Genomic DNA, 26,204 nt, shown 5'->3' on the forward strand with positions numbered 1-26,204 from the left:
TTCCATTTTCGGGGCCGCAATGGCCTTGAAAAGGAGTCTGTTCGTGATGGTTTCTGCTGCGGAGATTTGGGGACGCCGGAGTTTTCGATGGGGAATGAGAGAAAAGGCGGATGAGTCAGCAGCCTCAAAGTAAACCCCGGGAGCGGTGCTGCGACGCCGTGGTGTTGGAATGGTAGGGCGTTGGATAAAAAAAAATTGAAAAGATGAAAAACTGAAATGTGCTCCGGGCCAAATGGTGGTGTTATATACCCGGCTCGCAGTCCAAATCTATTATGAATTGATGAAAAGTCTGCGGTGAATACCGATTGTTCTGTCGTGCACAAGGTACGTGGTGGGTAGAACAAGGATGACGAATGGCTTTGAACTGTATTGTTCTGAGCTGGGAAGTTGGCTGCCTGAAGTATTCATGCTTGCTCCCGACACTTGGTAATCTCGCTAGTTTTACAAGACCATTGTGTTTTCAATTGATTGTTGAGAAAATAGAGTTGGAAGTGGAAAGCATGCCACGTACATATCCGCCGCACCAGTCATGGTCACGAGGTACGAAACTCTGCCGTAACGAACAGGAAATTAATGACTGCGGGTCATGGACAGGGGGATCAAAATCTTTGAAAAATCACTCAGCGTTATTGTTCCTAGTGCCGAACTTGGACTATTTCAGGTCTGATCTGCGCGGAGAGCAAGGGCCTCTTTGTGAGTGCCCGTGGGTATAATTGTAACCCTAACCCTTGAAGCCAGGCTACATGAACAACACGAGCGGGCAAACTTCGCTGTCAGGCAAGAATTCGTGCTTTGACCCCTTTTCTGCCCATATTTTTCGTATATTTAAGACTATTGGTCATCCGTAAGAGTGATCAATCAACATGTGGGGGATTGTGCTCATTAATCTGCTACATCTATCAATTCTATCGATAGTATATTATAGAATTCCCTCCTGCGCCAACACAAAACTTCGTATTCCCACTTCCCAATGCAGTCATTAGAGTATTCTATTCTAAATCAACCCAATTCCGAGCATTAACTAACTTGCAGAGCCGCAATTATGAAGCATGTTATACTTAGGCCATGCCGCCACCAGTCATACTTCCCTGCTTCAGCTTCGACCATCGAGTGAAACAGCCGATGAGAGTGGCGATTCCAGTGGCCGCGATGCACATGGCAAAAACAACTTTAAGACCAGCCATGTAGCCGGCAATGACAAGAGGCTGTTGGTCCGCAGGGAATGCGTGTCGAATCTCAGTAGCGCCAGTGAGGACAAGGGTTCCCAGGTCAACTTGGGGTGCGTTCTTGAGAACGTGGTCGACCATCTGATTGATGAATGCAGCCTGGCTTCCAGAGACGAGATAGGCACCTCCAATACTTTGGAAGACTAAAAAGTTTTCACTGGTTAGTCGTTGGGGGGATCCGCGTTGGAAAAGACAAACGTCGCAAAAATACTTACAGAGGAGCATGCCGGTGGCCGAGGCAAGATCTTCAGGGGAAACTGAGCCCTGAACAGCAATCATGGGAATCTGGAAAGCGGTTCCCCAACCAAGTCCAGCGACAATCTGGTATCCGATCCATGCACCGGTAGAAGAGTCGACGTCAAGCATGTACAGGAGACCAGCGCCGACGGTGGCAACGGCGCCACCCCCGAGGAGCATGGGCTGGTATCGGCCCGTCGCAGATACGTAGGTGCCACTGAGAATGGTAGAGATTGTGACAGCAACGATGAACGGCAAGTTGCGAACACCGCTCATGGTTGGGTTCGTTCCATGGACGGACTGGAAGTAGATAGGGATGTAGTAGATGGCGGCGAAGAAGCCGCCGGCAAAGATGAAAGCAAAGGCGCTCATGACCCAGTTGGTGCGTTCCCTGGCGAGTCTAGGAGGAACCATGGATCGCTCGCCCTGGAAGTACTGAAGGACAGCCCAGGCCGCCGTGATGGCGACAAAGCCAACGAGAAGGCCAATGACAACAGACGAGTTCCAGGCGTGGGCAACACCGCCATACTGCACAGCAAGGATGTAGGTGACGGTGGCGCCCATCATCAAGACAATACCGAGAGGGTCCATCTGCAAGAACTTTTCCAAGAGAGTTGCCTTGACGGGGACAGCACTCTTGGGCGTCTGGAAGAAGACCAAGATAACCAGGGCGGAGAGACCTCCGATGGGGAGGTTGATGTAGAAACACCATCGCCAGCTGACGTTGTCGGTGAATGCGCCGCCCAAAAGAGGGCCAATGACACTGGCGAATCCATACGAAGCACCGAGGATGCCGGTAAAGGCAGGCCGCCGCTTGGGAGGAGCAGAAAAGGCGATGATGGTATAAGCGCCAGCTCCGAGACCAGCGGCGCCGACACCAGCAATCGCGCGTCCAGCAATGAGGGCCTCTGCGCTGGGGGCAGCACCGCAAATGACGGATCCGAGCTCGAAGATGAAGATGGCGACAAGGAAGGATGTCTTTAGTGGGAAGTACTTGTAAACCTTGCCCCCTATTCACGACGGAGTTAGCAACTTTTGCGACTAGGATGAAGACGGGAACAACGTACATGTTGACTGCATAGAACCAACGGTCATGAAAAAGGCAGCACCATACCAGCCTACTTTATCAAGACCCTTGAACTCGTCGGTGATTTTAGGAATGGCGGTGGCAACAATGGTCTACATGTAAACGTGTCAGTGGTGTTTCGACAAGTTTGTGGAAACAAGGGGCAATTAAATGCGCGGCTTACCATATCAAGAGACAGAAGGAAGACGCTCATGACGAGGGCAACAACGATGAAGACCATTTTGATACCAGAAGGATACTCGGTATCGTCAGATACATCGTCGGCCACGGTGGATGACACATCGTCATGTTTCTCTTGTAGATTATTAGCACGGCTTTCGTCCTCGCCGCCACTCGAGTAATTGGCCTTTTCCGATACTTGGTCCCCGGCGATGGTTGATGCTGAAGAAATAGTTCGATCCGAGCCCTTTGGGACCGCTAGGCCAGTAGTCCTAGTCATTCTGGGCAATATTTTGTGTCGTGCTAGGTTCTATGCTGAACTGAAAGACGAATGCGCAGTGGGAGAAGAGAAGAAGAGACTGAAGAGTGATACATATATATATCTTCATAGAACAAGGTCCCCGGTTATCCCAAGTCTTCGATGAAGCGAGCGGAATACTGAAGGGAGTCGGCAGGGTGGTCCCCAGATATACATATAGGCAGAAAACCGACGACGATATCCAGTTCCCCCTCCTGCCTGGACCATGACCCCGGCGGTAGCAAGTTGCAATCTACCATGACTCACTGATAATCACATAGACAGATCCGGAGAGATGATGCGGTTAGCCATGCGGAGTTTACGACCCATTGAAGATCCCAAGGCCTAGCGGTGCTTATTCTCACAGCACGGCCATGACAACGAGACAAAATTTGGATAGCCTAATAACCACGCAACAACCGGCGCTTATGAGCCATAACGGGATGTGTCGGTGCGGTGGATACACACCATTACTCTGTACATGGACATTTTGCCATTCCCAGGGTACCATGAGTCCATGACAATCATGGGTGGCCAGCCACATGCAGCTTGCCCGGGTGCATCCCCGACCTGAGACTGTTCGATTCGACGGCGCCCTGGCGAACCCGCCAAGTCCGCAGGGCTGATTGTGTAAGCCGCCTAATCTAGCCTCAAGCGAGCGAGTTCCAACATGTTACCAAGCAAGTCCGCCAAGACGGGCAAAGGAAGGCCTTGTTTGATGGAGCCCGCAGTTGATGTTGCGCCGGCCAGATATCGCCAACCAGGCAGACAGGGTTCTCGCGCTCCGATTGTCGCAGCTTTCTTCTGCTGCTTTGGATTCGCTGCTTACGCCGTGCTCTGTAGCTTGTTGCTCATTGAACGCGGCGAGCCGGCATCAGTCATGACGGTGACGTGAGCGTCAACATGGCTCATGATGAGTGGGTGGGTGAGACAAACATACATAAGTTACATAACTTGCATAACGCCCATTCCCGTTGCATAACGGCTCCTGGTCTGCGCTGATGTCGTGTGCCGGCAATTACGGACTTAAGCACGTCGCAAGTCTGGCATGCTTATTCCCCTGTCCCATCTTCAGACAAGTCCTCACAGATCTGCCACGCGGCTGCTTCACGCCATTCCCATATCTCGGACGTGCCCACGGGACTTGTACCGAGTGGCTGAGAGACTATCGGACAAAATGGATTCGGCGGAGTTTGCGTGATCCGCTGTCCGCACCTCTTGGTCGCGTCGCTCTTCGCATCGTCGCAAGTTTCCCAGCGCTAGATGTGACGAGCTTGCAACCGTGGTTCATGGGAGGGATACCCGTCTGCACCCATTTACGCGCAAATGCTGTTCAAAGGAGAAGGGTTTTGGCGTGGACCAGCCCCGGCCATCAATGCTCTGCGTCGCCATCGCCAGTACTGAAGACATCGCAAGTCTACGAGCCCCTGACCAAGCAAGCTTTTTCTAGAAAAAAAAAAAAATGTTTTGCTAATCTTTTGTTTTGTTTTGTTTTTTGCTCGTAGTGCCTTGGAACTGGCTCAGCCCCCGGATTTCGGCCCCGTTTACCCCGGGTTTGCGCGCCGATAAAGCTCGTTAGATCTATATACACCGTCATTTTGTCTCGAGCCCGTGAGCCTTTATACTCTTCGCTTGTGCATGCATAGTCTCTATTGATAGTCTACTGCCCCAATGCAGCTCGTCGCTTGGCATCTCCAGGTCCCATCTAGGAAAGAGACACAGCATTGAACCACATTTACCCCGCCTGCTCCTTCATCGACCATTCTCTACATATCAAACTCCAACTTCACCTATTCCCAAGTCGAAAAGTCCTCCGTCTCTGCAGGAACAATGAGCGCCCCATCCATCCAGCTAACAGCTCCAAATGGGGTAAAATACACCCAGCCTACGGGCCTCTTCATCAACAACGAGTTTGTCAAGTCAAGATCCGGAAAGACCATCACGTCTCTCGACCCCGCGTAAGTGCATCACGCGTTTGTTCAGCAGAGACTACAAGTTGACATTTCAAACCATGGCAATCTGACCCAGACTTTCTCTTGCAGTACTGAAAACGAAATTGCTACCGTCCAGGCTGCTGGCCCTGAAGATGTAGACGACGCTGTCAAGGCTGCTCATGCGGCGCTGAAGCACCCCTCATGGAAGCAGATGCCTGTGTCCGACAGGGGCAAGTTGATAAGCCGTCTTGCGGACCGGCTGGAAGCACAAAGGGAGTTGTTTGCTACGATTGAAGCCTGGGATAATGGTGAGTTCGCCGTCACGTCGGCCCCATTTTCGTCCTCTTCATCACCCACCTCGGGCCTTCAAAATACGACTCGCACAAACGTCCCACAGCTATTCACCCAGCGTGCTAACACCAACTTTAGGCAAAACGTATGCCGAGGCGCTCAGTGTGGATTTGGAGGAAGCCATTGGCACATTTCGCTACTATTCTGGCTGGGCGGACAAGATCTCAGGCCAAACCATTCCCACCACTCACCAAAAGTTCGCCTATACCATCCGTCAACCCATTGGAGTTGTCGGCCAAATTATTCCTTGGAATTACCCGTTATCGATGGCCTCTTGGAAACTCGGGCCAGCCCTCGCGTGCGGAAACACCGTTATTATCAAGGCAGCCGAGCAGACTCCCCTTAGCATTCTTGTTCTAGCCTCATTGATCAAGGAGGTCGGCTTCCCGGCCGGCGTTGTCAACGTCGTGAATGGATATGGAAAGGATGCAGGAGCGGCCATAGTCGAGCATCCTCTAGTGGACAAGGTCGCCTTCACCGGTTCTACAGCCACTGCCAGACACATCATGAAGATGGCTTCCGCTACGCTAAAGAACATTACTCTGGAGACGGGAGGAAAGTCGCCTCTCCTCGTCTTCGCAGATAGTGACTTGGAGCAGGCTGTAAAATGGTCTCACCTCGGAATCATGTCCAATCAAGGCCAGATATGCACGGCCACGTCGCGCATCCTGGTCGAGGACAGCGTCTATGATCAATTCGTCGACCAATTCGTCCAGCAGACCAAGACGGTCAGCAAGGTTGGCGACCAATGGAGTCCTGATACATATCAGGGCCCCCAGGTTTCCAAGCTGCAGTATGAGCGAGTTCTCGAGTACGTGGAAGCCGGCAAGGCCGAGGGTGCGAGACTTGTGTGTGGTGGGAAGCCTCTCCATGCTGACACCAAGGGATTCTTCATCGAACCTACCATCTTCACCGAGGTCAAGGATAGCATGCGAATTTACCGTGAGGAAATTTTTGGTCCCGTCGTGGTGATTAGCCGGTTTAATTCGGAGGAAGAGGCAATTTCTCGAGCCAACGACTCCACCTACGGCCTCGGAGCTGCCGTCTTCACCAAAGATCTTGAGCGTGCGCACCGGGTTGCATCTGAGATTGAGGCGGGTATGGTTTGGGTAAATAGCAGTAATGACGGTGATCCAAAGGTTCCTTTCGGAGGTGTCAAGCAGAGCGGCATTGGGAGAGAGCTTGGTGAGGCTGGTTTGGAGGCCTACAGCCAGGTTAAAGCCGTCCACATCAACATGGGTAATCGACTTTGAGTGAAATGGCTGGTAGGAGCCAAGAGCCAAACGAAAGTGACAAATAGACATTCTTCATGGTGCATCGCCTTGACAAATTATTGGACATGTCACATCGAGGCTGCCCAAGCCTCCGGACCCACGTCACGAGCGCCAAAGCCACACAACCCGAGACAGTCGTCTTAGGTCTATCCCACATCTTGGCGAAGACTAGGCCGTAACATGCGCGGCGATCGTGACCGGATACGACTGGTTTTAGTAGTATAATAAGGGCCCTGATTACGCCGCCCCAAATTGATCTCACAGCTCCACTCAAGCTCTGGCAGCAGCAATCCACAGAGATGGACGTTGAGCCACCTTCATACAGCGAAGTCACCACCGATGGGGAGTATCTTCTCCCTCCAGCGACTCTCCGAATAAGCGGCCATGTCATCTACTCTGATAAATCTGCCACAGAGCCGCTATATGAGCTATCACATGAGCTGATCCATCTCCGCGATACAACAAGAAGCATAACCGTCAAGAGACTGGATACCACTATCAAGCCATCCTCCTCGTCAACAGGACCACTCTCTCACGCTGTCACACAAAAACGCCATATATATGACCTGAAACATCCGGGCATCATCACCGGTCCAGTATTCTTGTACAACGCTGAATCAGTCTCGCGACATAGTCTCTGCTCTTTTGGGATGAGCACGTATCGGCCTCGGTTGTTCTCGTCGGCGAATGGATTCCGAGTACACCGCGCTGCAAAAGGGCTAGGCCACCAGGTTGTTGCCCGGGGATTGCTATTCTCAGCAGTGTCAACCAAGGCCAGCGCGGTCAAGTACGAATGGTCGGATGAACGGGGAGAGATTCTTGCCCGCGAGTTGAATTCTGCACAAGGCTGCAAACTGTTCATTACCAAGGAGATGAGCGTGAAGAAGAGAGATGCGCTGGTGACAGCGTGGGTGCTAAGGACGTGGTGGGAGCTCGCCAGGAGTGGGGAGTATGAATTATGACAACATGTCTGCATTATACCATTGACGTTGGCATTCTTTCGTACATGTGAACCATGTTATGGGCTATGGTTTTGCATCGCAGTGTTTGCCTTTGGGGCCGTGCCTTCGCTTTGCGTGCTTCAGTACATGTCCCAGAGACTCACTTTGCCATCCTTGGCCCCAGCCGCAACCCAATGAGCTGCCTTGACGCGGTGAATTCGTCTATCTTGAACAGACAGTCGACTCACATCAATAGCGTCATCAGCTTGCTGCACCTCGCAACCGACTTGTGCCTCTCTGTCTGTGTCGACAGTTTGCGAAGTCTCTGGTCCCACATCCGAGAAAGTGACGGCGTAAGCACCGTCCTTGTGCCACTTCAAAACAGCCAGTTCTTTGAGGCTTTTGCAGGAGTATAGTCGAATCTTGGAGTCCCACCCAGCAGTTGCGAAGATTGCTCCGTCAGATCGGACCTCGAGACTCTGTTGCCCCGAATGTTTCGTATTGGTTACTTTTCTCGGATGTTTCCACTCTTCCAATACAGCATCGTGGTCTTTCTCCTTTGCATATCCTGGTTTTGAGGTACTTGAAAGAAGAGAACTATTTTGTTTGGGGTCCTCGTCGATTTCTTCTATAACTCGCTCAGAAGGATTGAATGGCTTGGCCACCTCTTGCGGGGCCGTCGGGATCGGGTGTTTGGCAACAATGGCATCTGCCCCCGATGTAAAGAAGCATTTCAAGTCTGGCCGGAGGTCTAGGGATAGAATGGGTTGCGAATGTGCCTGTGTCCTGTATGTCGTGACCCAACTCCCCTCAGGAGTCAATCGGTGAACAGACGCATATCCATTTTCAAAAGCAGCAACCAACGTCAGGCGTTTCTCAAGGTGAGTCAGGGACAGGCTCATTGCCATACCATTTTTTGGCCCTGGTTGGACTGTGTAGGCTCGCGTTTGCGATGGCAATGTATATATATCAACCTATATTGTTAGCGTATGACGTGATGATACGAGGGGAAGGGACAAAGACATACAGATTCTGATGCGAGAGTGTTTGGAACAGCTACCAGAATTTCGGGAGATGTTCCAAGAAACGGCGAGTATTGAGAATCTTCTAATGGACAAGCTGCGAATGAGCAAAAGTTCATCGTATTTACTTCCAGTAGATGAACCACCCAGGGACGACGTCTTTCGACATCCACACCATCCAACGGCAGGACTGTGCTTAAGCCACTCTCATCTCCTCTCGCAATCTTCCAAACAATAAGTTTGTGATCTCGACCATGTCTTCGGCAGTGTGAGCGAGCCATGCTTCCCAAAAACGACCTAAAAAATAGACACAAGGGATACCCGCGAGCCACTTACGTGATAAGCTTGTCTTCTCCCCACCCTCGTACTCCCAGAATTGCATTCTCATGTGCGCGCCAAACAGCCCGAGGTCTCATAACGGTAAGATCCCATAGCACCACGAAGCCTTCGGAATCTCCCGTCACAAGCCGCTCATTCTGCCTGATGAATGTGGCTGCATGGACGGCGGCCTTGTGCCCACGGAGGATGAACTTGGGAGACGGCACAGGGCTAGCCATTGCTCAGCCTTCATATGTGGATCAGACCGGCGGATTGTGAGTGCTGTCTCGGATGCATAATGCACTCTAAAATATTATCAAGTTTCCTTTCGGGCGTAACGGAGTCTGGATACTTTGCAAGCTGGCCGTGGAGGGAAAACTGAGAAGCAAGAGCAGTTTGGTGACCAACTCCATCGACACACGTCACGTGCACGCTTCGACCACGACAGGTAACTTTGAGTCTTCGACCGACCACCTTGGATTTTTGCGACTTTTTACAACACCACCGAAAAACAAAGCAAACTCCACGATACGGCGATGCCACACAAGAGTTCTTCTACCCCCACTAGGTTCATGCCCACCAATTTCTGATGCTACAGCCTAGGCGTGTGCCCCGTACCATAAGACGGTATTCTCACAACTCACAAGACCCTGCGTTGCAAAGGGTCCAATCGTGGCAGCAAAACCGCTCCCAACCTCTGCAAGGATACGGAAATCGATGTGATACGTAATGTCGATATACCCCGTTAGCTCTCTAAAAACCTTTGACGAATGGCAAGCCGTTGCTAGCGAAAAGGCCGTGGGCTCATTTGCGCAAACCGTGTGACAAGAAAAACTCAACGTGGCCCGGCGTAGGGTCATGGGACTCGTGACAGAATATAGGGTTTGAAGAACCGAGGACTTGACCTGTAGCGTGCGTTTTATCCTTTGATGTGTTGTAAATCTGAGACATTCACCTTGTACGAGAACGGCGGTGAGACATTATGGATAAGCACCGCTAGCATCCCCCAATGCATCTATGATGTGCAGAACGAATGATATCAGTTGTTGCCATTTTAACCTATAACCCAATCTAGAGTCACCAACAGCCGGTATTGGCTGAGGACTTTTGCACGTTTCCCCTTACTCCCCTGGCGGCAAAGTGTGGCTTTACCTCAAGACAGCTCAACCAGTACAATTGAGACAACTCGCTACGAGACCAATAGTATGCAGGGCTCTGTCCTTTTACAGCATCATTCTATATTTTCCATGACACTCCGTCATTAATATGCAGGCGAATGGCAAGGGGATTGTTGGTGCACCAGCCACATGTACACAGAGAGTCCGGGCCAGATCGAGTGTCTCTGAACCCGCATCTCGATCTCGCATTTGTGCCACGGCCAAGATCCCACGATATAGATTCAGTGGTCTCTTCAGATTACTGGTAGCACCGGACTACTGAGAGACCTCAATGCTCGACGTCATAAATGATTCCATGTATATTGACGATGCTGCATTTCTGTAGCGGTCAAGTGCGCATGTATAAGGCTTCCCCAGCATCCTGGCTCAATCATTTTGAAAAAAAAAAAAAGGATCAAATTAAATTAAAAGAGTTGGTGCTCTTCGGAGAGTCTATTCGCTTTCCCTAGAATCATTTCGGGTCTATAGACAGCGGCATCGACGTGAGGGCAATGGCAAAGCTTAGGAGAGTTCGAACAGGCTGTCTTACATGTCGCGAGCGGCATCTCAAGTGCGACGAAGCAGTTCCGGACTGTATCAACTGCCGCAAAAGCGGACGGAATTGCAAACGAGGCCTCCGGATCAGCTTTCTTGATATAACAGTGCACAATCCGACGCCGCAACGGTGTTTGGGCGTTTGCAAAGGTAAATTCGGAACCCAGGCGCCCTTCATGCCGCAATTTACTGATTACACCATGGTGAGAAGCCGTTGAATTCTGCGACGAGTCCCGTCTGATCGCCTCAGAATATCGAGGCGGATTACAGCGCTATACGGATGTGCGTGCGGAGAATAAAGAGACCACAAGTCCTGATAAACAGAACCGATTTGCCACAGATTTACACTTACCCGATCCCGCAGGCCGTAATGATATTCAAGCTCAACTTTATGCGCAGGCACAGCTTTCTGTCAAGACAGAAGATAGCAGCAGCTTCCTTAGCTACCCAAGCCGCCATGCCAGTGCATCGGCTGCCATCTGGCCGCCTGCGACGAAAGTAACAGGATACAGGAATCAGAAAAGCATTATAGATCGGATGGACTCGTCGTGTGGAGAAGACTGGTCTATAACGCAAGTGTTCTATTCAGACGAGCTTCCGATTCACACGCCCTCTAGTCTGGGGGACACTAAGAGAGCATCGTTAATCTGCCACGGGCCGACCAAGAGCCATGACTGGAGTTCGGAAACACTAGCGATGAAAAGGGAGCCAAAGTTATATGGCAGCAAATACAGCGACGATATGATGGAGTTCATAGCAACTCAGGACGAACTCAATTACCTACAAGCCTTTGCCGATGGTGTCGGCGTGTGGATGGATTCACTCAATAGCGGCAACCATTTCACCCAGGTGATTCCATGGCACGCACTTAAATCATCTCTTCTTCTAAACTCCCTGATGGCGTGCGGCGCAAAGCACCTCTCCTTCAGCAAGCCCGGATTAGAAGACAGGGCCATTGAACTCTACAACACAGCCACAGCACAGCTCGTTCGAATGCTTCAAAACCCAGAGAGAAACGTCGTCGACTGCACAACGGCATCCATTTTGCTCAACGTATACGAGGCCATGTCGCATAAGCCCATACATCGAATGAGCCACATGGTTGGGGCAAGAGCCCTCATTCGAGAGTGCGGATGGAATGCTGCCAGCACGGGTATCCCGGCAGCATGCTTCTGGCTGAGCATCGGCATGGAAGTCCTATCCTGCTTGTCCATGAACTGGGCGGTAACCTGGCACCCTGACGATTGGGGACTCGATCTAGACTGGAGCCACGATAACGACCTGGACGGCGGCGACTCTCAGACGTGGGTTCACAGGTCGTTTTATATCCTGGCCAAAGTTGTCAACTTCCGAGCAACGTCCTTGACATATCCTCCCTCTGATCCGCACAAGCACCAATCCAGGCTCTCTGACCGTCTCACAGAGTGGCAGGCGCTGAAGCAGCTCTGCGACGACTGGAGCAACTGCAGTCCCAGGTCGATGCGGCCGGTTGGCTACTTGGCTATGAGTGGTTCAAGTGAGCCGTCGGCGTTTCCGAAATTTTGGTCAGTGGCAATCGCCGACCTGCATGTGTGCAGTGAGCTAACATCATCAGTCTAATAGGCTGGCGCAGACGTCGGCAATGCTGGGTAGAATATTCTATCACACGGCCCAGTGTATTCTCGCCCAGGTAAATCCAATAGAATCATCAGAACAGTCGCCGGAAATGAAGGAACTTCAGCTGCATCACGCTCGTCAGGTCATGGGAATCGTGGCAAGCGATCGTGATCGAAGTGTCATGACAATCGCCCTCCAAGCAGTCAACGTTGCCTTCTTATCATTGGTAAACCCAGAAGAACGACAAGAAGCTTCTTCGATTCTTCACGAAGCCCGGACGTCCGGCGCAAACACAAACTCAGAAGCACACAAAATGGCGTGCCAATGGCGCATGGCAGTGATGGAATTGTCAGAACTAGAGTCGGCCTCGGCGGTGTCACTTCCCTGCGAACAATCTTGGTTTAGGGCTGCAAACATGTCAAATTCCACCTCGTGGGAATTTACCAGTCACCAAAGTTCAAGGGCTGAAGCACCGATTGACAACCCTCTCGAGTCGGCCTATTTTGGTCACGTAGATCAACCATACAAAACGTGGTATCAACCAGTATGTGGGAATGATTTCCAAGCATTCGGTTTTGGGATGTAAAATGATTTGCACATTGGTGTATTTCAGGGAGCAACGTACATGTTGTGCAGCTTATTTCTTGACCGTGTTGTTATTTGCCCCCGTTGTATGAATCAAATTCTAGCTGTTTTGTGGCTGAGCGTCAAGCAGCATGTGCCATGCATAAGGTGCCTTTGTGTGAATCTCTGCCAAGGGTATCAATGGTTCTGTATGCGGTGATGCTATTTGTGGTAGGTCCGGGCTAGGACGACTTTGACGACTCCCCTCCTGATGTGAAATTCATGCTGTACCCACCAGTCTTGCCGTCCTTGACCATCTGAAAATTGTCGGTACTTAGCCCGAAAGGCTTCAATATGCCGTCGCCGAGCGTCTTTAATTTCCCCCACATTTCTGACATTTCCTTCTCTTGCGCGGCCTTTGTTCGAGGGGGCAGTGTCCTGAGTTGACTTTGGACTGTGCGCAAATCTGCAGCTCCCAAGCCAGGCATAGTCGATAGTGTCTTGTAGTCCTCCTCTGCACCTGCGAGGTGTTGCCAACCGCCAGCTTCTGAACGAGCCCGGGCACGCCGCAGCAAAGCCTTGGTGCGGATTCTCCGAATGTCGGCTTTCCTCGTTTCAAGGAACGAATTCTGGGGCGGTGATGGTGCAGGAGCAGCACGGGATGCACCGGAACTGATGATCTCGTCGTCAACGCCATCTGGGTCTGTGAATGAGGCTTCGCTCGATTCCTTGTCGCTTGAGTCCGACTTTTTCGAGTTGCTCATCGAGTTGCACAGACCCGGGTCTGTCTTTTCCAGCTCCACCAGTCCGTCCAATGCTTTGGAGGCAATCTTGATAGCTTCTGTCCACTGCTCTGTCTGTAAGTGGCAGGCGGCCATGTTGCTTTGAATAACGGCACGTTCATAATGCAGGTAATTGGGGCATGACAATATGGCATGCTCGTACTTGGCCAGTGCATTCTCATAGTCCCTCGACGAGTACAGGGCGTTTGCCTCCGCCTTGATTGAATTTGACTCGGCAACCAATGCCTTCCACCGGATGCACACATGCATGTTAGTATGTGAGGATCATGAGGCTGGCAAGCAGGCAGACACGTCGAGCGGTTCGGTTCAGGGTTGGGCTCACCTGCTCCTCCTCGACCGAGAACCTGACTATCTCCGGCACCGTGCCAACATCTGACGGGTCATGGCCTGCCGATTCTGCCATGTTCAGCGAGCGCAACGGAGATGTTACAGATGCAGAAGACAAAGGGCCGGGTTAATTGGAAAACCAAGTGGAGACTGGCGACGGAGGGGGCAGAGAGTGAGAGGAGTGAGAGGAAGAGAAAATGCAGAGCCTCTATCTCTCAGCTGTGGCCACAAGCCGGTCAATAGTGGAGCACCGTGGATTGAAAACTTGCATCAGAAAAGGGTACATGTGGGAGACACGCAACCTGCATTGTTCATAGACATAGACCGGAGGCCAGTAGACTTGAAAATTTTTGAATTAATTCGCTCCCATGTTATAAAGCCTGTTCCCCCCCAACTTGTCAATATCCTCGCGTCGAGACCAGCCGTTCGTCCCAACTTCCTACGTGGCTCGCTCCGTGAATCGGCGGTTCTGACCAACCTCCCTTCTGTAGATGCACGCATAGTCCTCCTCGAGCACCATGGCGCCTAGAACAGAGTAAGTGTATCACACCCTTGCACCAGCATGTTTTTCTTCTCCTTCTTCTTCGATACGCCTCCTGTGGCAAGGAGGGGGGAAACAAGCGGCGAATATTGGGCTGACACCAATCCAAGTTTCCCTCCTGTTCGGGCCTGTCTCTTCGACATGGACGGCCTGCTTCTTGACACGGAAGATCTTTACACGCTGTGCGTGAACCTCGTCTTGGACAAATATGGACGGCCCCCGATTCCCTGGTCCGTCAAGGCCAAACTCCAAGGTCGTCCCGGTCCGGCAGCTACCAAGATCTTCTCCGACTGGGCAAAGTTGCCCATCAGCACAGAGGAGTACATGGCCCAGCTCCATGTTTTCCACAACCAAGTGTTTCCGACTACCAAGCCGCTCCCCGGAGTCGTCGACTTGCTCGCCAAGCTGTCGCACCCGGACATTGAGAATGTCCACATTGCCTTGGCGACAAGCTCTCACAAGAGCAACTATGAGCTCAAAACCGCCCACCTGGGGTACCTTTTGTCCAAGTTTCCAGATGACCGCCGTGTGCTTGGCGATGACGCTCGGCTGCAACCCGGTCGGGGCAAGCCACTCCCAGACATTTTCTTGCTGGCCCTGAAGACCATCAACGACTCCCTTCCAGCTGGCGAGAAGCCCATCACGCCCGAGGAATGCCTCGTTTTTGAGGACTCTGTCCCGGGCGTCGAGGCTGGCCGAAGAGCCGGGATGAGAGTGGTTTGGGTTCCACACAAAAAGCTCAAGGAGGAGGTTGCGGGCAGAGAGGAAGAGATTCTGGCCGGTCGTGCTGGAGAAGCTGGAGAAGTAGACATGCACCAGGTTGGTGAGATTGGGGACGGATGGGCCGAGGAACTGACCACTCTGGAGGCCTTCCCATTCAAGAAGTATGGCATTGTTGTCCCTTCTTAGCAGAAAAATCTTGTTGCATTTCTTGATCTAGACTACTGAATGACATGTTCTGACGATATCTTTTTTTTTTTTTGCTCTTTCTCTCTTTTGGCAGTCTTCCTATTGTTACATCAAGGCATGCTGAGCATCCATCGATGCGGTGATTCATAACACATCCTCGACTCTACGCACCGTGAACTAGAAGATGTTTTGTACGACCATCGCTGCAGTGTCGATTTGGTTTAATTCTATGTGAGAAGCCAATATTTGATCTATGTCTTAATATACGTCAAAATAAGGTACAGTGTCAAAAAAAAAAAAAAAGGGAGGGAAAAAAATGAGATTCTATCGTAATACAGCCCCGTGTCTCCTACACAGTAGATCCCTTCATTCAAATAGACATTCCAATAAGCCTTGAACGGTCATCTCTGCCTCAGTCTGTCAACTCCCATAACCAGCCAAGTACATGGACCCTTGCATAGGTGGCTGCGTCGAGCCTGCATAAGCCGGTCCCAGCGACATTTCAGCGTTTGTGGTCAAAGGAAATGGTCCATCCGAATACTCTTGATTGGGGCATCCGCTCTGTGCCAAGGGTATACCTTTGTCTCGTCGTAACTGCAATGCATCATGGGATGCCTCATTCCCAAACTCAACGGCTCCCAAGTCCGCAACCGGAGCTGGAATGGGCGTCAGAGCACCCTCAGTGGCATTTCCCACCGGAATATATGATGCCGGGGTCGTCCCTATGGACGAAACGCTCGAACAGCCCGTGGACGCTGATGTCGCAAGTTGCGGCGCCCATGCAGCACTACGCGGGACGTTGAGATATGTCAATGATGGGTGCTGGTATTGCTCCCCGTGTTGGACTTGGCCTGAATTATGCTGGCCCGGGACTGAACGCGGGGGGCTATAATTTGTGTCATTCCGGGAACTGTAATCTGCCTCTTGTTTGCTCGTCAACGAGGCATCCGGTATCATCATTCCTCGGGGAGCGCATGCAGGAGGCCTGTGACAGCTGACAGCGGCAGACGCACGGAACTGTCGCAATTCGGTCTCCAAAGCCTCATTACATCGTAATAAATGCTGGAATTCTCTGTTGAAATCCCTACTTCGGAGGCGGCGAACCTCGTGCTCTAGGCGAGCGATATGTTGTTTGGTCCTTGCTCGAATGGCCCTCTGAGACTCGCGGTCGTTGGCTCGCTTCCGCTCAAGCTGAGCAGAGTTCAGATTCGATGCTGTTCTTGAAGCTAGGAGATGATTCAGACCGTCGTATTAGCCGCTGTGCCATGAGTTGTATGACGGTGGAAGCGTATTGCACTTTGTGTCAAGGGATGGTTCACTTTTACTCTTGGCTGTTCTGGTTCCAGAATCAGATGCATTGGAGGTCGGTGTTGACATTGTGACGACGCTGGCGCCTGGATAGTCTGCAAGTTCAAGGTTGTTGGCAACTTGGTACAGGGCAGGGCAGGCAGAGTGAGTTATTACAAGGAGCGTGCGGCGAAACCGACGTATGGCGCCGCATCGAGATCAAGTCAAGCAGTTCCTATGCATCTAGGAACGGGTTGAAAGCCAAAATAAATGGGCTCTGGAAATAGCCGATCCTGGGACGCGCATCTTGCCATGGTAGAGAGGGAGTAAGAGTCCTCTGGTAACCACGGCAAGAACCTAACCATGCTTTGTGAGATGGACCATTTAAACATGTACGCTGCGCATTGTCTTGTGAATTTTTTATGAAACTACGGCTGAAATTGAGTTCCCAAATACTCAACATGGCGGCACGACGGACATTCAAGCAGTACCCTACCGAAGAGATCGAGGAGATTGCTAAATTGCTTTATCAATCGTCTATTCACCGGGATGAGCCCGCCAAACCACCGGCTCATGCCGAAGCGAGCCTCGGGGCGTCCGCGCGATCTCGACGGGCTCTAGAATAAGCATTTCCCATGATGTCATTTCCCTTGGGTCTGGTTCGGCACAACAAAGTCGAAGCCGCAATATGTCTATACTCCATACGCACATGCAGGGAGCCCCGAAACGCAAATACTACTACATACGGCGAGCGTTCTTGTAATGCCTGGCGATACGGAACCTCCAGTCCGAGGTACCTCGCTGGCTGAAATTAGTGATCAAGGCTCACGCACAACCCGCGTCTTGACTTTTCAAATGAGTCCATGTCAGCGTTGGGGCCTCTAAACCCCACCCGTTTACGCCTACTGGGGTTAACGTACGGAACCTCGTATTTTAGAGTTGATCAACGAACCCGGTCACACAGACAGGTGAGCAGAGGTAATGACTAACACGCAGCTGCACCTAATACATATGCATACCTACATTGAACTAATATAACCTTGCACCGCTCTCGTTGAGCGGTATTTCCCGCCTCAAACCTGCCAGATAAATTATAGACATCAAGTATAAAGTGGGGTCATTCTCTCTCAAAATCTCAATGCTGCTCAGCCGTATTAATGGTAGTGGATCCTATTTCCTAAAGAGGGCATAGCGCAGCTGCGTGTTTTATCGGGTTTCTTTCCATCGAGCAAAGACCCAATGACAACAAAACTCGCCCTTCATTCCAACATGGTCTCACTTGCAAGCTAAGCCGTCGATGCAATACAAGCAAAGATTCCCCAGCACCCAGGTCCACAATGAATTTACCGAAAGAAGAGGGGAAAAACAAAAAGCACAAAAAGCACAAAAAATGGGTCAACTCTGTAATACATACGGAGTAGCCATAGGGCGTCCCGGAACACAGCATAATCGGAAGAGGCCGCAAATCAGCGACTCACAATTTCACAAACATCATCAGCCGAATCTATGTATGGCCCGATGCTCTTTTCGTAAAAACCAGCCGTATGGGGCCGAGCCCGAAGCGAGGAAGCATTTCGAAGACGTAAGGTCAACATCTTCCTGCGCCAGAGTGGCCTAACGTAGCATCGGCCTGAGCGATATACCAAGGATCTTCCAACACAAGCATCTTGGCGTCACCGTACGCTGTCCCGCGTTTTACAAGGGTAAATCCTTGTTTTCAGCGGGCTGTAGGGCCTTGGTTTCCTACTTGGTCACTGAAGATGCTTAATCGGTTAGCTCCCATGCAAATATCTTGCCCAGGTTCCTCCATCTTACAGATTATATCCCAGAAGTTACCGGTGACGGGTGGAGATGTCCGGATGGGCGCCGGCAACATCAATCGATGTCTGAACGCACCAGTGGGGCCGGGAGACATGGACTGTCTGATGCCATTATGTGCCGAGATTGCTCACTCGAGCCATGTTGTGAGTGTCTCGGACGGTTTGTCCTCCTCGCTCTTGTCTAGTCTAGCCATAAGTATCCGGGGCCTGCCCTCTGGTGAGCCGTTTGGCCCTGTCTCCCAACTGAATTTTTCCATCCTCATCAAAAGCAAATCCAGCATCTTTACCTTTGCCGTGAGACTTCGTGTCGATACCTCTGCACCATGTGGTTCAGTGCTGTTGCCGTCTTGTCCGTGCTGCCATGGCTGGCCTCGGCAGCACCCGTGACTGATACCAAGCCCAAGATTGACTATGATGCAATCATTGTGGGAGGCGGTCCGTCTGGGCTGGCTGCTCTGAGTGCCTTGGCACGTGTTCGTCGCAACGTCCTGCTAGTAGACTCGGGCGTATACAGAAACGGCCCTACAAGACACATGCACGATGTTTTGGGTTTTGACGGTACGGCTACACACCATCAAGTATTTCCGCCGGTTCAGATGACGGCTTTGCTAACTAAGAGGGATTCAACAGGTGTTCGACCTGCATACTATCGCTGGGCAGCCCGAGAGCAAATCTCCCATTATGACACTGTTTCCATGACCAACGGAACCGTGACCAACATCACCGCCCAGGAGAACAACACCTACTTTACCGTAACCGGTACTTACCAGGACAACGAGGAGAAGACTCTGACGGCCCGCAAGGTCGTCCTCGGCACTGGGCTCAAGGACCTCCTCCCCGACACTCCCGGTCTCATCGAGAACTGGGGCCAAGGAATCTACTGGTGCCCCTGGTGCGACGGCCACGAGCATGCGGACCAGTCCATCGGTCTGCTCGGTCCCCTCACAAGTGTCCCGGGTACGGTTCGCGAAATCCTCACTCTCAATAGGGACATCATTGCCTTTGTCAATGGCACCGACACCCCTTCCAACCGTGAAGCCACCGAGAAGGACAATCCTCGCTGGCAGGACTACCTCAATCTACACAACGTGACGGTTGAGAACCGCACCATTGCCTCAATAGAGCGCCTGAAGAATGGCTCCAACCCCAGTGCCGACCCCAGCCTGCCTTCGTACCCGGAGTACGATCTGTTCCGTGTCCACTTCACCGACGGGGGCTCCGTCACCCGGGCCGCCTTCCTAACCAGCTTCAAGCACGAGCAATACTCAAAAGTCGGAGAGGAAGCCGGCGTTGTATTGTACGGCGAGAAACTAGGCGTCGACCCCACAAAGGGTCTTGTCACCAACGTTCCTGGAATCTACGCCATTGGCGACTGCAACTCAGACAATTCGACCAATGTGCCGCATGCGTTGTACAGCGGGAAGCGGACCGCCGTCTTTTTACATGGTGAGCATGCCCGCCCTCCTCTGCAGAAATTCGGAATGAAGGAAAAGTACTAACTCATCGGGGTGACAGTGCAATTAGAAAGGGAGACTGCCAACGCGGAGCTGGCTGGCTTGAACAAGACATTGCATGCACGAAGTCTTCACGAGGAGGTTCGTTCTCTTTGGGATCACATGAACGGCGGCAAGGACGACTTGTTGTACGCCGGGCCTTTCGAGCAATAAATTTTTTGCACGTGGGCTTTTTGTATATGATATGACACGACATTGTTAGTTACAGGTGCCCAGTACCAAGGTGGAATTTGGCATTTTAACCTATAAATCAGCGTAATGAGATTTTTTGACTTATGAATCCTGAATGTCAAGGCTCATGCCTCCTGGAATGCGAGGTTGGGTCTGTTTCGTTTTTATTGTTTTACTAATTGCTTACCCACATCGATTGATGATTGCAATGCAAACTAGATGGTCGACTGCTGAGATGCTCACACTTTCTGTATCCGTCTCTGGTGAAAGGTCTTGCGAGACCAGTTACCCTGAAGCAGAATACAGCAAAAGGTCGGTGACGTCACAAGGTGCCCTCATCTGAACGCGGGGCGCAGCGTTTGAACTCTGTCTGGAAACTGCTGCCACTTCTAAGCTGCCGCACACTGGTTGTCTATTTCGTTCGCCGAGGGCGACTTTCTCTCTTAAGTAAGATCTAATAGACTAAAGCAGTTGATCCCCGGTTCCTTGTACGTGCGGGGAATCTATCGGCCCAAAATTGCCAAACAAACAAGCTCTTGGTCTTGGTGCCTACCAACACAAGCTCCAGGTCAACTAGTCTCGTGGACAAGAAGACGGCCAAACAACGGCACCATGGCAGACTCCCAATTCTTCTCACTTACCAAAACCCTCCTTTCATCCGACGCCGCTGGCTTCCGGCAGGCTACCCAGTCGACCTTTCTCCAGCGAGCAGCCGAGGGCAAGGTCCCCAAAGACACTCTGGGGCAATGGCTCGCCAACGACCGCCTCTACATCTTGGGATACATCCGAGGAATCGGCAAGACGCTAAGCTTCCTGCCCCTCCCGGAAACGGTGCCGCCGCCGTCACAAGGCAGCAGAGAAACAGCTACCACCCGTCTCCTAGACTGGCTCATCGACGCCGCGGCCAACATCCGCCGTGAAGAAAAGTTCTTTGTCGACACGGCACGCAAGTTCGGCATCAGCGTCAACCTGCCCGCCGACGAGGACGGCCACGTCCCCGACAGCGCCAAGCTGGAAGGCCTGCGGCGCTTCGAAGCTCTCTTTGGCGGACTTGGCCCCAGCGCCAGCGCGACCCTGCCGTGGCTAGAGTGCGCCGTCGTCTTCTACGGGACGGAGAAGTGCTATCTGGAGGCGTGGACGTGGGCCAGGAACCGCCAGCCCGAGCTGGGTGAGCTGGAGGGCGGAGATGCCGATGGCGGGGCCTTGCGCACCGAGTTTATTCCAAACTGGACTGGCACCGAGTTTGCTGCCTTTGTCGACCAGCTTGGCAAGATCGTGGACGATGCCGTTGTGGAGTGCACCAGAGGCGCGGGAGACGAGGTTAGAAATGAGCTTGTTGAGCGGTCGTTGGCCAAGTGGCGAGAGCTGCTGGCGGCCGAGAAGGCTTTCTGGCCGGCAATGGAATGATGATGGTACGTGCCCTGTCGTGTGCTTAATCATGCACGGTGCCTGGAAATGGCTGTGAGGCTTTGGAAACAAGCCGGAGATGATGTGATGGTGGCCTGCATCATGAAGGGAGGGGCGCCAGGCGCCAATTCTACTCCGCGGTTCCTTGGAGTGGACGGCTGAGCGGATATGCTTGGCGTCTTGGCGTCGAGGTTTCCTTTTAATGTTCCCCCCCAGGACGACGCACGGGTTTTCAGGCACGGCCTGTATCTTGTAATCTCGAGTCTTTCTGTCCTGTTTGCGAATCGTCATCTGACGAGTGTGCCAGTGTACTGCTTGCAGAGAGAACAACACAGCTGTAGATCTGGAACTGCTGTTTCCCCCACTTTATCTCTTGTTTCTTTTAAGTTGTGCTAGTGTGCCTCGGCTTGTTCTTACCATGCCAAGCACGCAAAGTCACCTAGGTCGTATGGCCAGTACTACCACTCCCAAGGCTCATATTACACATGTATGGAACTTATTCGCCGGGACTGCCGGGGTAAAGTGGCATGTGCATACTTACACAAAGGGGACGGACCATTGACACATTTGGGGGTGCATCACGACAGACGCTTCAGTGTGTCGGCGATGATTGCAGGCCAGGCTTGGAGCTGTGTGCTGCAGCAGCGGGCATAATAATAATAGTAATATCGGACGCGGTGCTTCCTCCGCCGGTTTAGCGGCACGCTTATTCAGGATTAGCGCTAATAGATAGATCTACTTATCATATTACTAATTAGCTTATACCACTTTATATTATATAGTTTTTTATTTTTAACTTAAATTCTAGACTTTAATCTCCTTTTATTTGTACTTTTTTTTCTTATTAATAAATTATACCTCTATAAAATTATACTTTTCAACTAATCTCGCTAAAGTCACCTTTGCTTTATAAGAGCTCTCTAGCCGTTTATTTTTCAGGCTATATTATTATATTAAATTGCGCTGGTACGTCTGACGCGTCACGATGCGTACGGTCTACTTTTCTAGTCTCCTACTGTCCTTGGCCTGGTACAGCCCAATGCTGTTTTAGATTTTACGCTTGCATAATACTTATATCATGCGTGTAATTTCATTTGACTACAGAGCGAAACAACCAAAAATTAAAATTAATACTTAAGATCTGAGTGAGTTCACGAATGGGAAATATAGTGGGGCGTGGTCCGATTAGAGTCGATGGCGAGGTATCCGTCGTTGGGAGCACTACCTATTGGTAACCCCACCACTGCAAGTTACTGGCGCATTGTACGCCCCGCGCACAAAATTATATTATTTTCCTTATCATCCAAGAGCTCTGTCTTCGCCAATCGCAACTTTCTAACTGTGCTGTTCTCTGCTTCGACACTTTCTCACATCTTGAAACATGCCGATCACTGCGATCCTAGGCTCCCAATGGGGTACGTACAGCCCTGTCATCGCTTAGCACCGGGCATGGAGATCTGCTAACGCGAGCCTGCTTTTCTAGGAGATGAAGGGGTTTGTCTGCCTTCACACGCGATACTGAACCTCTTCTGACGAGCGTGGCCGACAGAAAGGAAAGCTGACCGACATCCTTGCCACCAACGCGCAACTCTGTGCGCGAGCCGCCGTGAGGACGATCCGATCCGCATAGGAAATGTATACTGAGATAGAGATGTAGGGCGGTCATAACGCAGGGCATCAAATTGTGTGAGCCGAGACGGATCTGTGTAGGGGTATTGGAGTGGTCTTGCTGATTCTAGAATAGTACCGGGGGTGTGTCGTACAGGTATGCAGTCACATCGCACCGCCAGACGTGATGGAGAATACTTACTCACCTAGTTTCCACCTTCTTCCTTCTGGTCTCATCAACCCGAATTGGTAATTCATTCGATTCGCTGCTTTGGTGTTGCAGGACTGATATTCATCTTAGCTTGAACTTGATTGGTTCAGGTGTTGTTTTCCATGTGTAAGTCGCCGCGGGCCCCCGGGGAGGAGGTCTAGTTCTATCAATTGGCAAATTGACTTCCTTTAGCCCATCATTCTTCAGAGAGCTCAAAGAACTTGATGAGAAAGGCCTCCCCCGAGTTTACGATCGTATCCTCGTCTCGGACCGGGTTCATATTAACTTGGACCTTCACATTGCTGTCGATGGCCTTGAAGAGGCTGAGCTTGGAGGTGAGTAGTCAGTCTACTTAGTACGCGAAACACCCTCCAGCAGCTTCTGATGTCGTATTCTAGAGCAAAAAATTGGAACCACAGGCCGTGGAATTGGCCCATGTTACAGTACAAAGGCTGCAGTAAGGACTACACCAAAGCGACGATAAAACAGCACTAAAATCTGCTCAACAGCGAACTGGAATCCGATTAGCAGAGGTCTTCAAAACCGAGCTGTTTGAGTCAAAACTTCGGCGACTTGCATCAGGCTTCGCCAAGAGATACGGGGACTTGCTGAAGTAAGAGTCAGCTCATTGCGGATTATGCTGCCCATTCTGACACCATCATCAAATCAGGTATGACGTTGAGGACGAAATCGCCCGTTTTAGAGAATACCGTCCGAAGCTTGCCGGATTCACCGTCGATGCCGTGTCCTTCATGCGGTCTGCGCAAGAGAAGAACATGAACATTCTTGTGGAGGGTGCGAATGTAAGAGCTCTCTTCTTTATAGAAGTACCGCGCTGATCTATTTGGTGGCCTGAGCAAATGTGCCTGCGCAGGGCCATTGCTCGGTCCGCCTAGATAAAGGCCTTGATGCTAGATCTCGACGTTGGATCATATCCGTATGTATTCTAAAGCTCTATCAACCAGATGTCAGGCATTAACAGTGAACAAGATACGTGACAAGTTCTACCACAACCGTGGCAGGCATTATTGGCGGGTTGCACCTTAATCCCCGTGGCCTCACAGAAGTGATCGGGGTGATCAAATCCTGTACGCTCCATCCATTTTCACCCGGCTGAAAACAACATCTTTCCAAGGAGTTTCGGCCGCTAATGGCTTTTTTTACCCATATATTTGCTTGTATATACTAATAAGAAACAGATACGACACGAGTTGGGATGGGCAGTTTCAAAACGGAAGATCTTGGAGAGTTAGTCATTCAGCCTACAAAATGTGTTCGGTTGCTAATTATATGCGGCAGAGATGGCACAAAACTCCAGGAACTCGGCAGAGAATGGGTACTTATTTTTCTCCGAACTTATTTTAATAGTGCTAATTGTGTCAAGGGGACGTCCACTGGTCGACGGCGTCGTTGTGGTTGGTAAGTTGCTCAGATATTCGAGACTTGTGACGAAAAAGTCTTGGCTAATTCAGATAGGCTCGGTACATAAAATCACTTGCCGCAGTCTAATATATTCTTCCCGGTATTATTAACATAGATTTTGCAGATCTTGTGGTCCTTCGATATAGCACAGCTATCAATTACTATACAGCACTTAACCTAACTAAGGTGATTGAATATCTCTGTTTATGTTCGCCCTTTTGGTCGAACAGCGGCTGACTCGCTTCACCTCTAAAGCTGGACGTGCTGGATACATTCGAGACGATTAAGGTCGCTGTGGCGTATAAGGACCCCGAATCCGGTGAGGTTCGTTTACAAATGTCTCCTATAGAGTTGCCAGCAGATACTAACTAATCTTGTAGGAGTTGGCTTCGTACCCTACGGATCCCGATATTCTCGATCGAGCTCATGTGGTTTATCATGAGATGCCGGGATGGAAGAGACCGACCACAAACGTGAAGACCTTTGATGATCTTCCCAAGCAGGCGCAGGACTATGTCGAGGTAAGAACCATATTATTGCTAGGGGGCTGTGTCATTAACTGTTGTTGCTAGTTCATTGAAAGCTTTGTTGGAGTGAAGGTAAAATCACAATTTAGAAGGTTGAAATCAAGATTTTGATATATTAACATTAAACAGGTAAAATGGATTGGTACTGGCCCTGACCGGGAGAGCATGATAGAGAAATAAGGGCCTGATCTCTACGTTCCAGTGTGCTTTCCTGTGTGGCCGACGGGTACATAGCTAGGGTATGTAGATCAGTCAGGGCCCTGGTCTTATACCTGTGGAGGTTTACTGAAAGACTCAGTGAGCTCTATAAAACTAGATGGAGCGTTGAACTCACCACTTCCATGAAGGCAAGTGGCCGAGCTCTGTCTCGACCTCTTGCCGTATATTGGGATACGACCTAATCGAAAGTTGAGAAATGCTCATAGAGTCATAGTAGCAAATCAGTCTCTTTCTTTCGTTTATCTCAAGTGGTTGGTGTTGATGTGTAGGGCACAGAGATGGACCAAGGGCGTCGGTGATTGCTGTCGTAATCGGTCGATATTTTTCTTCCAACAACGGAAGGGTCTCGCGATTGGTGCCCCGGTCTCGGTATGAGTGGACACACGGGGGCCAAGTCTGACAAAGGGAAGCCTGTCACCTGCCTCGATGGCGAATTTGATAGCGTCACTGTTGTACCAGGCATCTGACTTGAAGTTGCGAATGGACTTGTGGGGCAGGCGCTTCCTCCCGAGGCTAATAGTGTCTTCCTCTTCTACCTTGGTTTTGCTGAGAACCTGACAGAACACCAGACCGCAGCAAGCTCCTTGACTGATTTTGTCCAGCGACGGCGAGATAGTGGCTCCTGGGCAAGTCAGCACATCTCACCTGTTGAAGGCCATGCTCGCTCTGCAAGTCCGCTGCTGCTTTCGCATCCAGCACGCGGCATGACATCAGCGCAT

At 51.1% G+C, this 26,204-nt stretch overlaps 13 protein-coding genes across 13 annotated transcripts; 8 read left to right on the plus strand and 5 right to left on the minus strand.

Annotated features, from left to right (window-relative positions):
- Positions 1–1,058: 1,058 nt before the first annotated feature.
- Positions 1,059–2,989, minus strand: MAA_02769 (Major facilitator superfamily domain protein; the record flags this gene model as incomplete). Its single annotated transcript, XM_007820767.1, has 4 exons — positions 1,059–1,369; positions 1,442–2,473; positions 2,531–2,642; positions 2,714–2,989. 4 exons carry the CDS (start codon positions 2,987–2,989, stop codon positions 1,059–1,061), a joined length of 1,731 nt encoding a protein of 576 aa, XP_007818958.1.
- Positions 2,990–4,837: 1,848 nt separating this feature from the next.
- MAA_02770 (aldehyde dehydrogenase ALDH) lies at positions 4,838–6,545 on the plus strand (the record flags this gene model as incomplete). The annotated part of the gene is made up of 3 exons (XM_007820768.1): positions 4,838–4,965; positions 5,050–5,249; positions 5,371–6,545. 3 exons carry the CDS (start codon positions 4,838–4,840, stop codon positions 6,543–6,545), a joined length of 1,503 nt encoding a protein of 500 aa, XP_007818959.1.
- Positions 6,546–6,865: 320 nt separating this feature from the next.
- On the plus strand, positions 6,866–7,528 carry MAA_02771 (uncharacterized protein; the record flags this gene model as incomplete). The annotated part of the gene is made up of 1 exon (XM_007820769.1): positions 6,866–7,528. One exon carries the CDS (start codon positions 6,866–6,868, stop codon positions 7,526–7,528), a length of 663 nt encoding a protein of 220 aa, XP_007818960.1.
- A 119-nt stretch (positions 7,529–7,647) lies between these two features.
- On the minus strand, positions 7,648–9,086 carry MAA_02772 (WD40 repeat-like-containing domain protein; the record flags this gene model as incomplete). The annotated part of the gene is made up of 3 exons (XM_007820770.2): positions 7,648–8,481; positions 8,535–8,826; positions 8,866–9,086. The coding sequence occupies 3 exons, from the start codon at positions 9,084–9,086 to the stop codon at positions 7,648–7,650; spliced, it is 1,347 nt and encodes a 448-aa protein (XP_007818961.2).
- Positions 9,087–10,516: 1,430 nt separating this feature from the next.
- Positions 10,517–12,741, plus strand: MAA_02773 (C6 zinc finger domain-containing protein; the record flags this gene model as incomplete). Its single annotated transcript, XM_007820771.2, has 3 exons — positions 10,517–10,709; positions 10,771–12,128; positions 12,172–12,741. The coding sequence occupies 3 exons, from the start codon at positions 10,517–10,519 to the stop codon at positions 12,739–12,741; spliced, it is 2,121 nt and encodes a 706-aa protein (XP_007818962.2).
- A 220-nt stretch (positions 12,742–12,961) lies between these two features.
- MAA_02774 (tetratricopeptide repeat protein 1 (TTC1)) lies at positions 12,962–13,771 on the minus strand (the record flags this gene model as incomplete). The annotated part of the gene is made up of 1 exon (XM_007820772.2): positions 12,962–13,771. The coding sequence occupies one exon, from the start codon at positions 13,769–13,771 to the stop codon at positions 12,962–12,964; it is 810 nt and encodes a 269-aa protein (XP_007818963.2).
- Positions 13,772–14,411: 640 nt separating this feature from the next.
- Positions 14,412–15,299, plus strand: MAA_02775 (HAD-like domain protein; the record flags this gene model as incomplete). Its single annotated transcript, XM_007820773.1, has 1 exon — positions 14,412–15,299. One exon carries the CDS (start codon positions 14,412–14,414, stop codon positions 15,297–15,299), a length of 888 nt encoding a protein of 295 aa, XP_007818964.1.
- Positions 15,300–15,719: 420 nt separating this feature from the next.
- Positions 15,720–16,676, minus strand: MAA_02776 (bZIP transcription factor; the record flags this gene model as incomplete). Its single annotated transcript, XM_007820774.1, has 2 exons — positions 15,720–16,525; positions 16,625–16,676. The coding sequence occupies 2 exons, from the start codon at positions 16,674–16,676 to the stop codon at positions 15,720–15,722; spliced, it is 858 nt and encodes a 285-aa protein (XP_007818965.1).
- A 2,053-nt stretch (positions 16,677–18,729) lies between these two features.
- On the plus strand, positions 18,730–19,905 carry MAA_02777 (thioredoxin reductase; the record flags this gene model as incomplete). The annotated part of the gene is made up of 1 exon (XM_007820775.1): positions 18,730–19,905. The coding sequence occupies one exon, from the start codon at positions 18,730–18,732 to the stop codon at positions 19,903–19,905; it is 1,176 nt and encodes a 391-aa protein (XP_007818966.1).
- A 798-nt stretch (positions 19,906–20,703) lies between these two features.
- Positions 20,704–21,498, plus strand: MAA_02778 (transcription regulator PAB1642; the record flags this gene model as incomplete). The annotated part of the gene is made up of 1 exon (XM_007820776.1): positions 20,704–21,498. One exon carries the CDS (start codon positions 20,704–20,706, stop codon positions 21,496–21,498), a length of 795 nt encoding a protein of 264 aa, XP_007818967.1.
- Positions 21,499–23,293: 1,795 nt separating this feature from the next.
- Positions 23,294–24,387, plus strand: MAA_02779 (Adenylosuccinate synthetase; the record flags this gene model as incomplete). The annotated part of the gene is made up of 7 exons (XM_007820777.2): positions 23,294–23,355; positions 23,408–23,443; positions 23,510–23,652; positions 23,716–23,774; positions 23,827–23,930; positions 23,988–24,120; positions 24,340–24,387. The coding sequence occupies 7 exons, from the start codon at positions 23,294–23,296 to the stop codon at positions 24,385–24,387; spliced, it is 585 nt and encodes a 194-aa protein (XP_007818968.2).
- A 231-nt stretch (positions 24,388–24,618) lies between these two features.
- On the plus strand, positions 24,619–25,446 carry MAA_11093 (uncharacterized protein; the record flags this gene model as incomplete). Its single annotated transcript, XM_011413059.1, has 6 exons — positions 24,619–24,736; positions 24,864–24,925; positions 24,995–25,063; positions 25,120–25,260; positions 25,312–25,338; positions 25,396–25,446. 6 exons carry the CDS (start codon positions 24,619–24,621, stop codon positions 25,444–25,446), a joined length of 468 nt encoding a protein of 155 aa, XP_011411361.1.
- A 278-nt stretch (positions 25,447–25,724) lies between these two features.
- MAA_11094 (uncharacterized protein) lies at positions 25,725–26,191 on the minus strand (the record flags this gene model as incomplete). Its single annotated transcript, XM_011413060.1, has 2 exons — positions 25,725–26,107; positions 26,131–26,191. The coding sequence occupies 2 exons, from the start codon at positions 26,189–26,191 to the stop codon at positions 25,725–25,727; spliced, it is 444 nt and encodes a 147-aa protein (XP_011411362.1).
- Between the last annotated feature and the right edge of the window lie 13 nt (positions 26,192–26,204).

This window comes from Metarhizium robertsii (assembly GCF_000187425.2).
Source record: "Metarhizium robertsii ARSEF 23 chromosome Unknown MAA_Scf_4, whole genome shotgun sequence".
In the NCBI taxonomy this organism is placed as follows: domain Eukaryota; kingdom Fungi; phylum Ascomycota; class Sordariomycetes; order Hypocreales; family Clavicipitaceae; genus Metarhizium; species Metarhizium robertsii.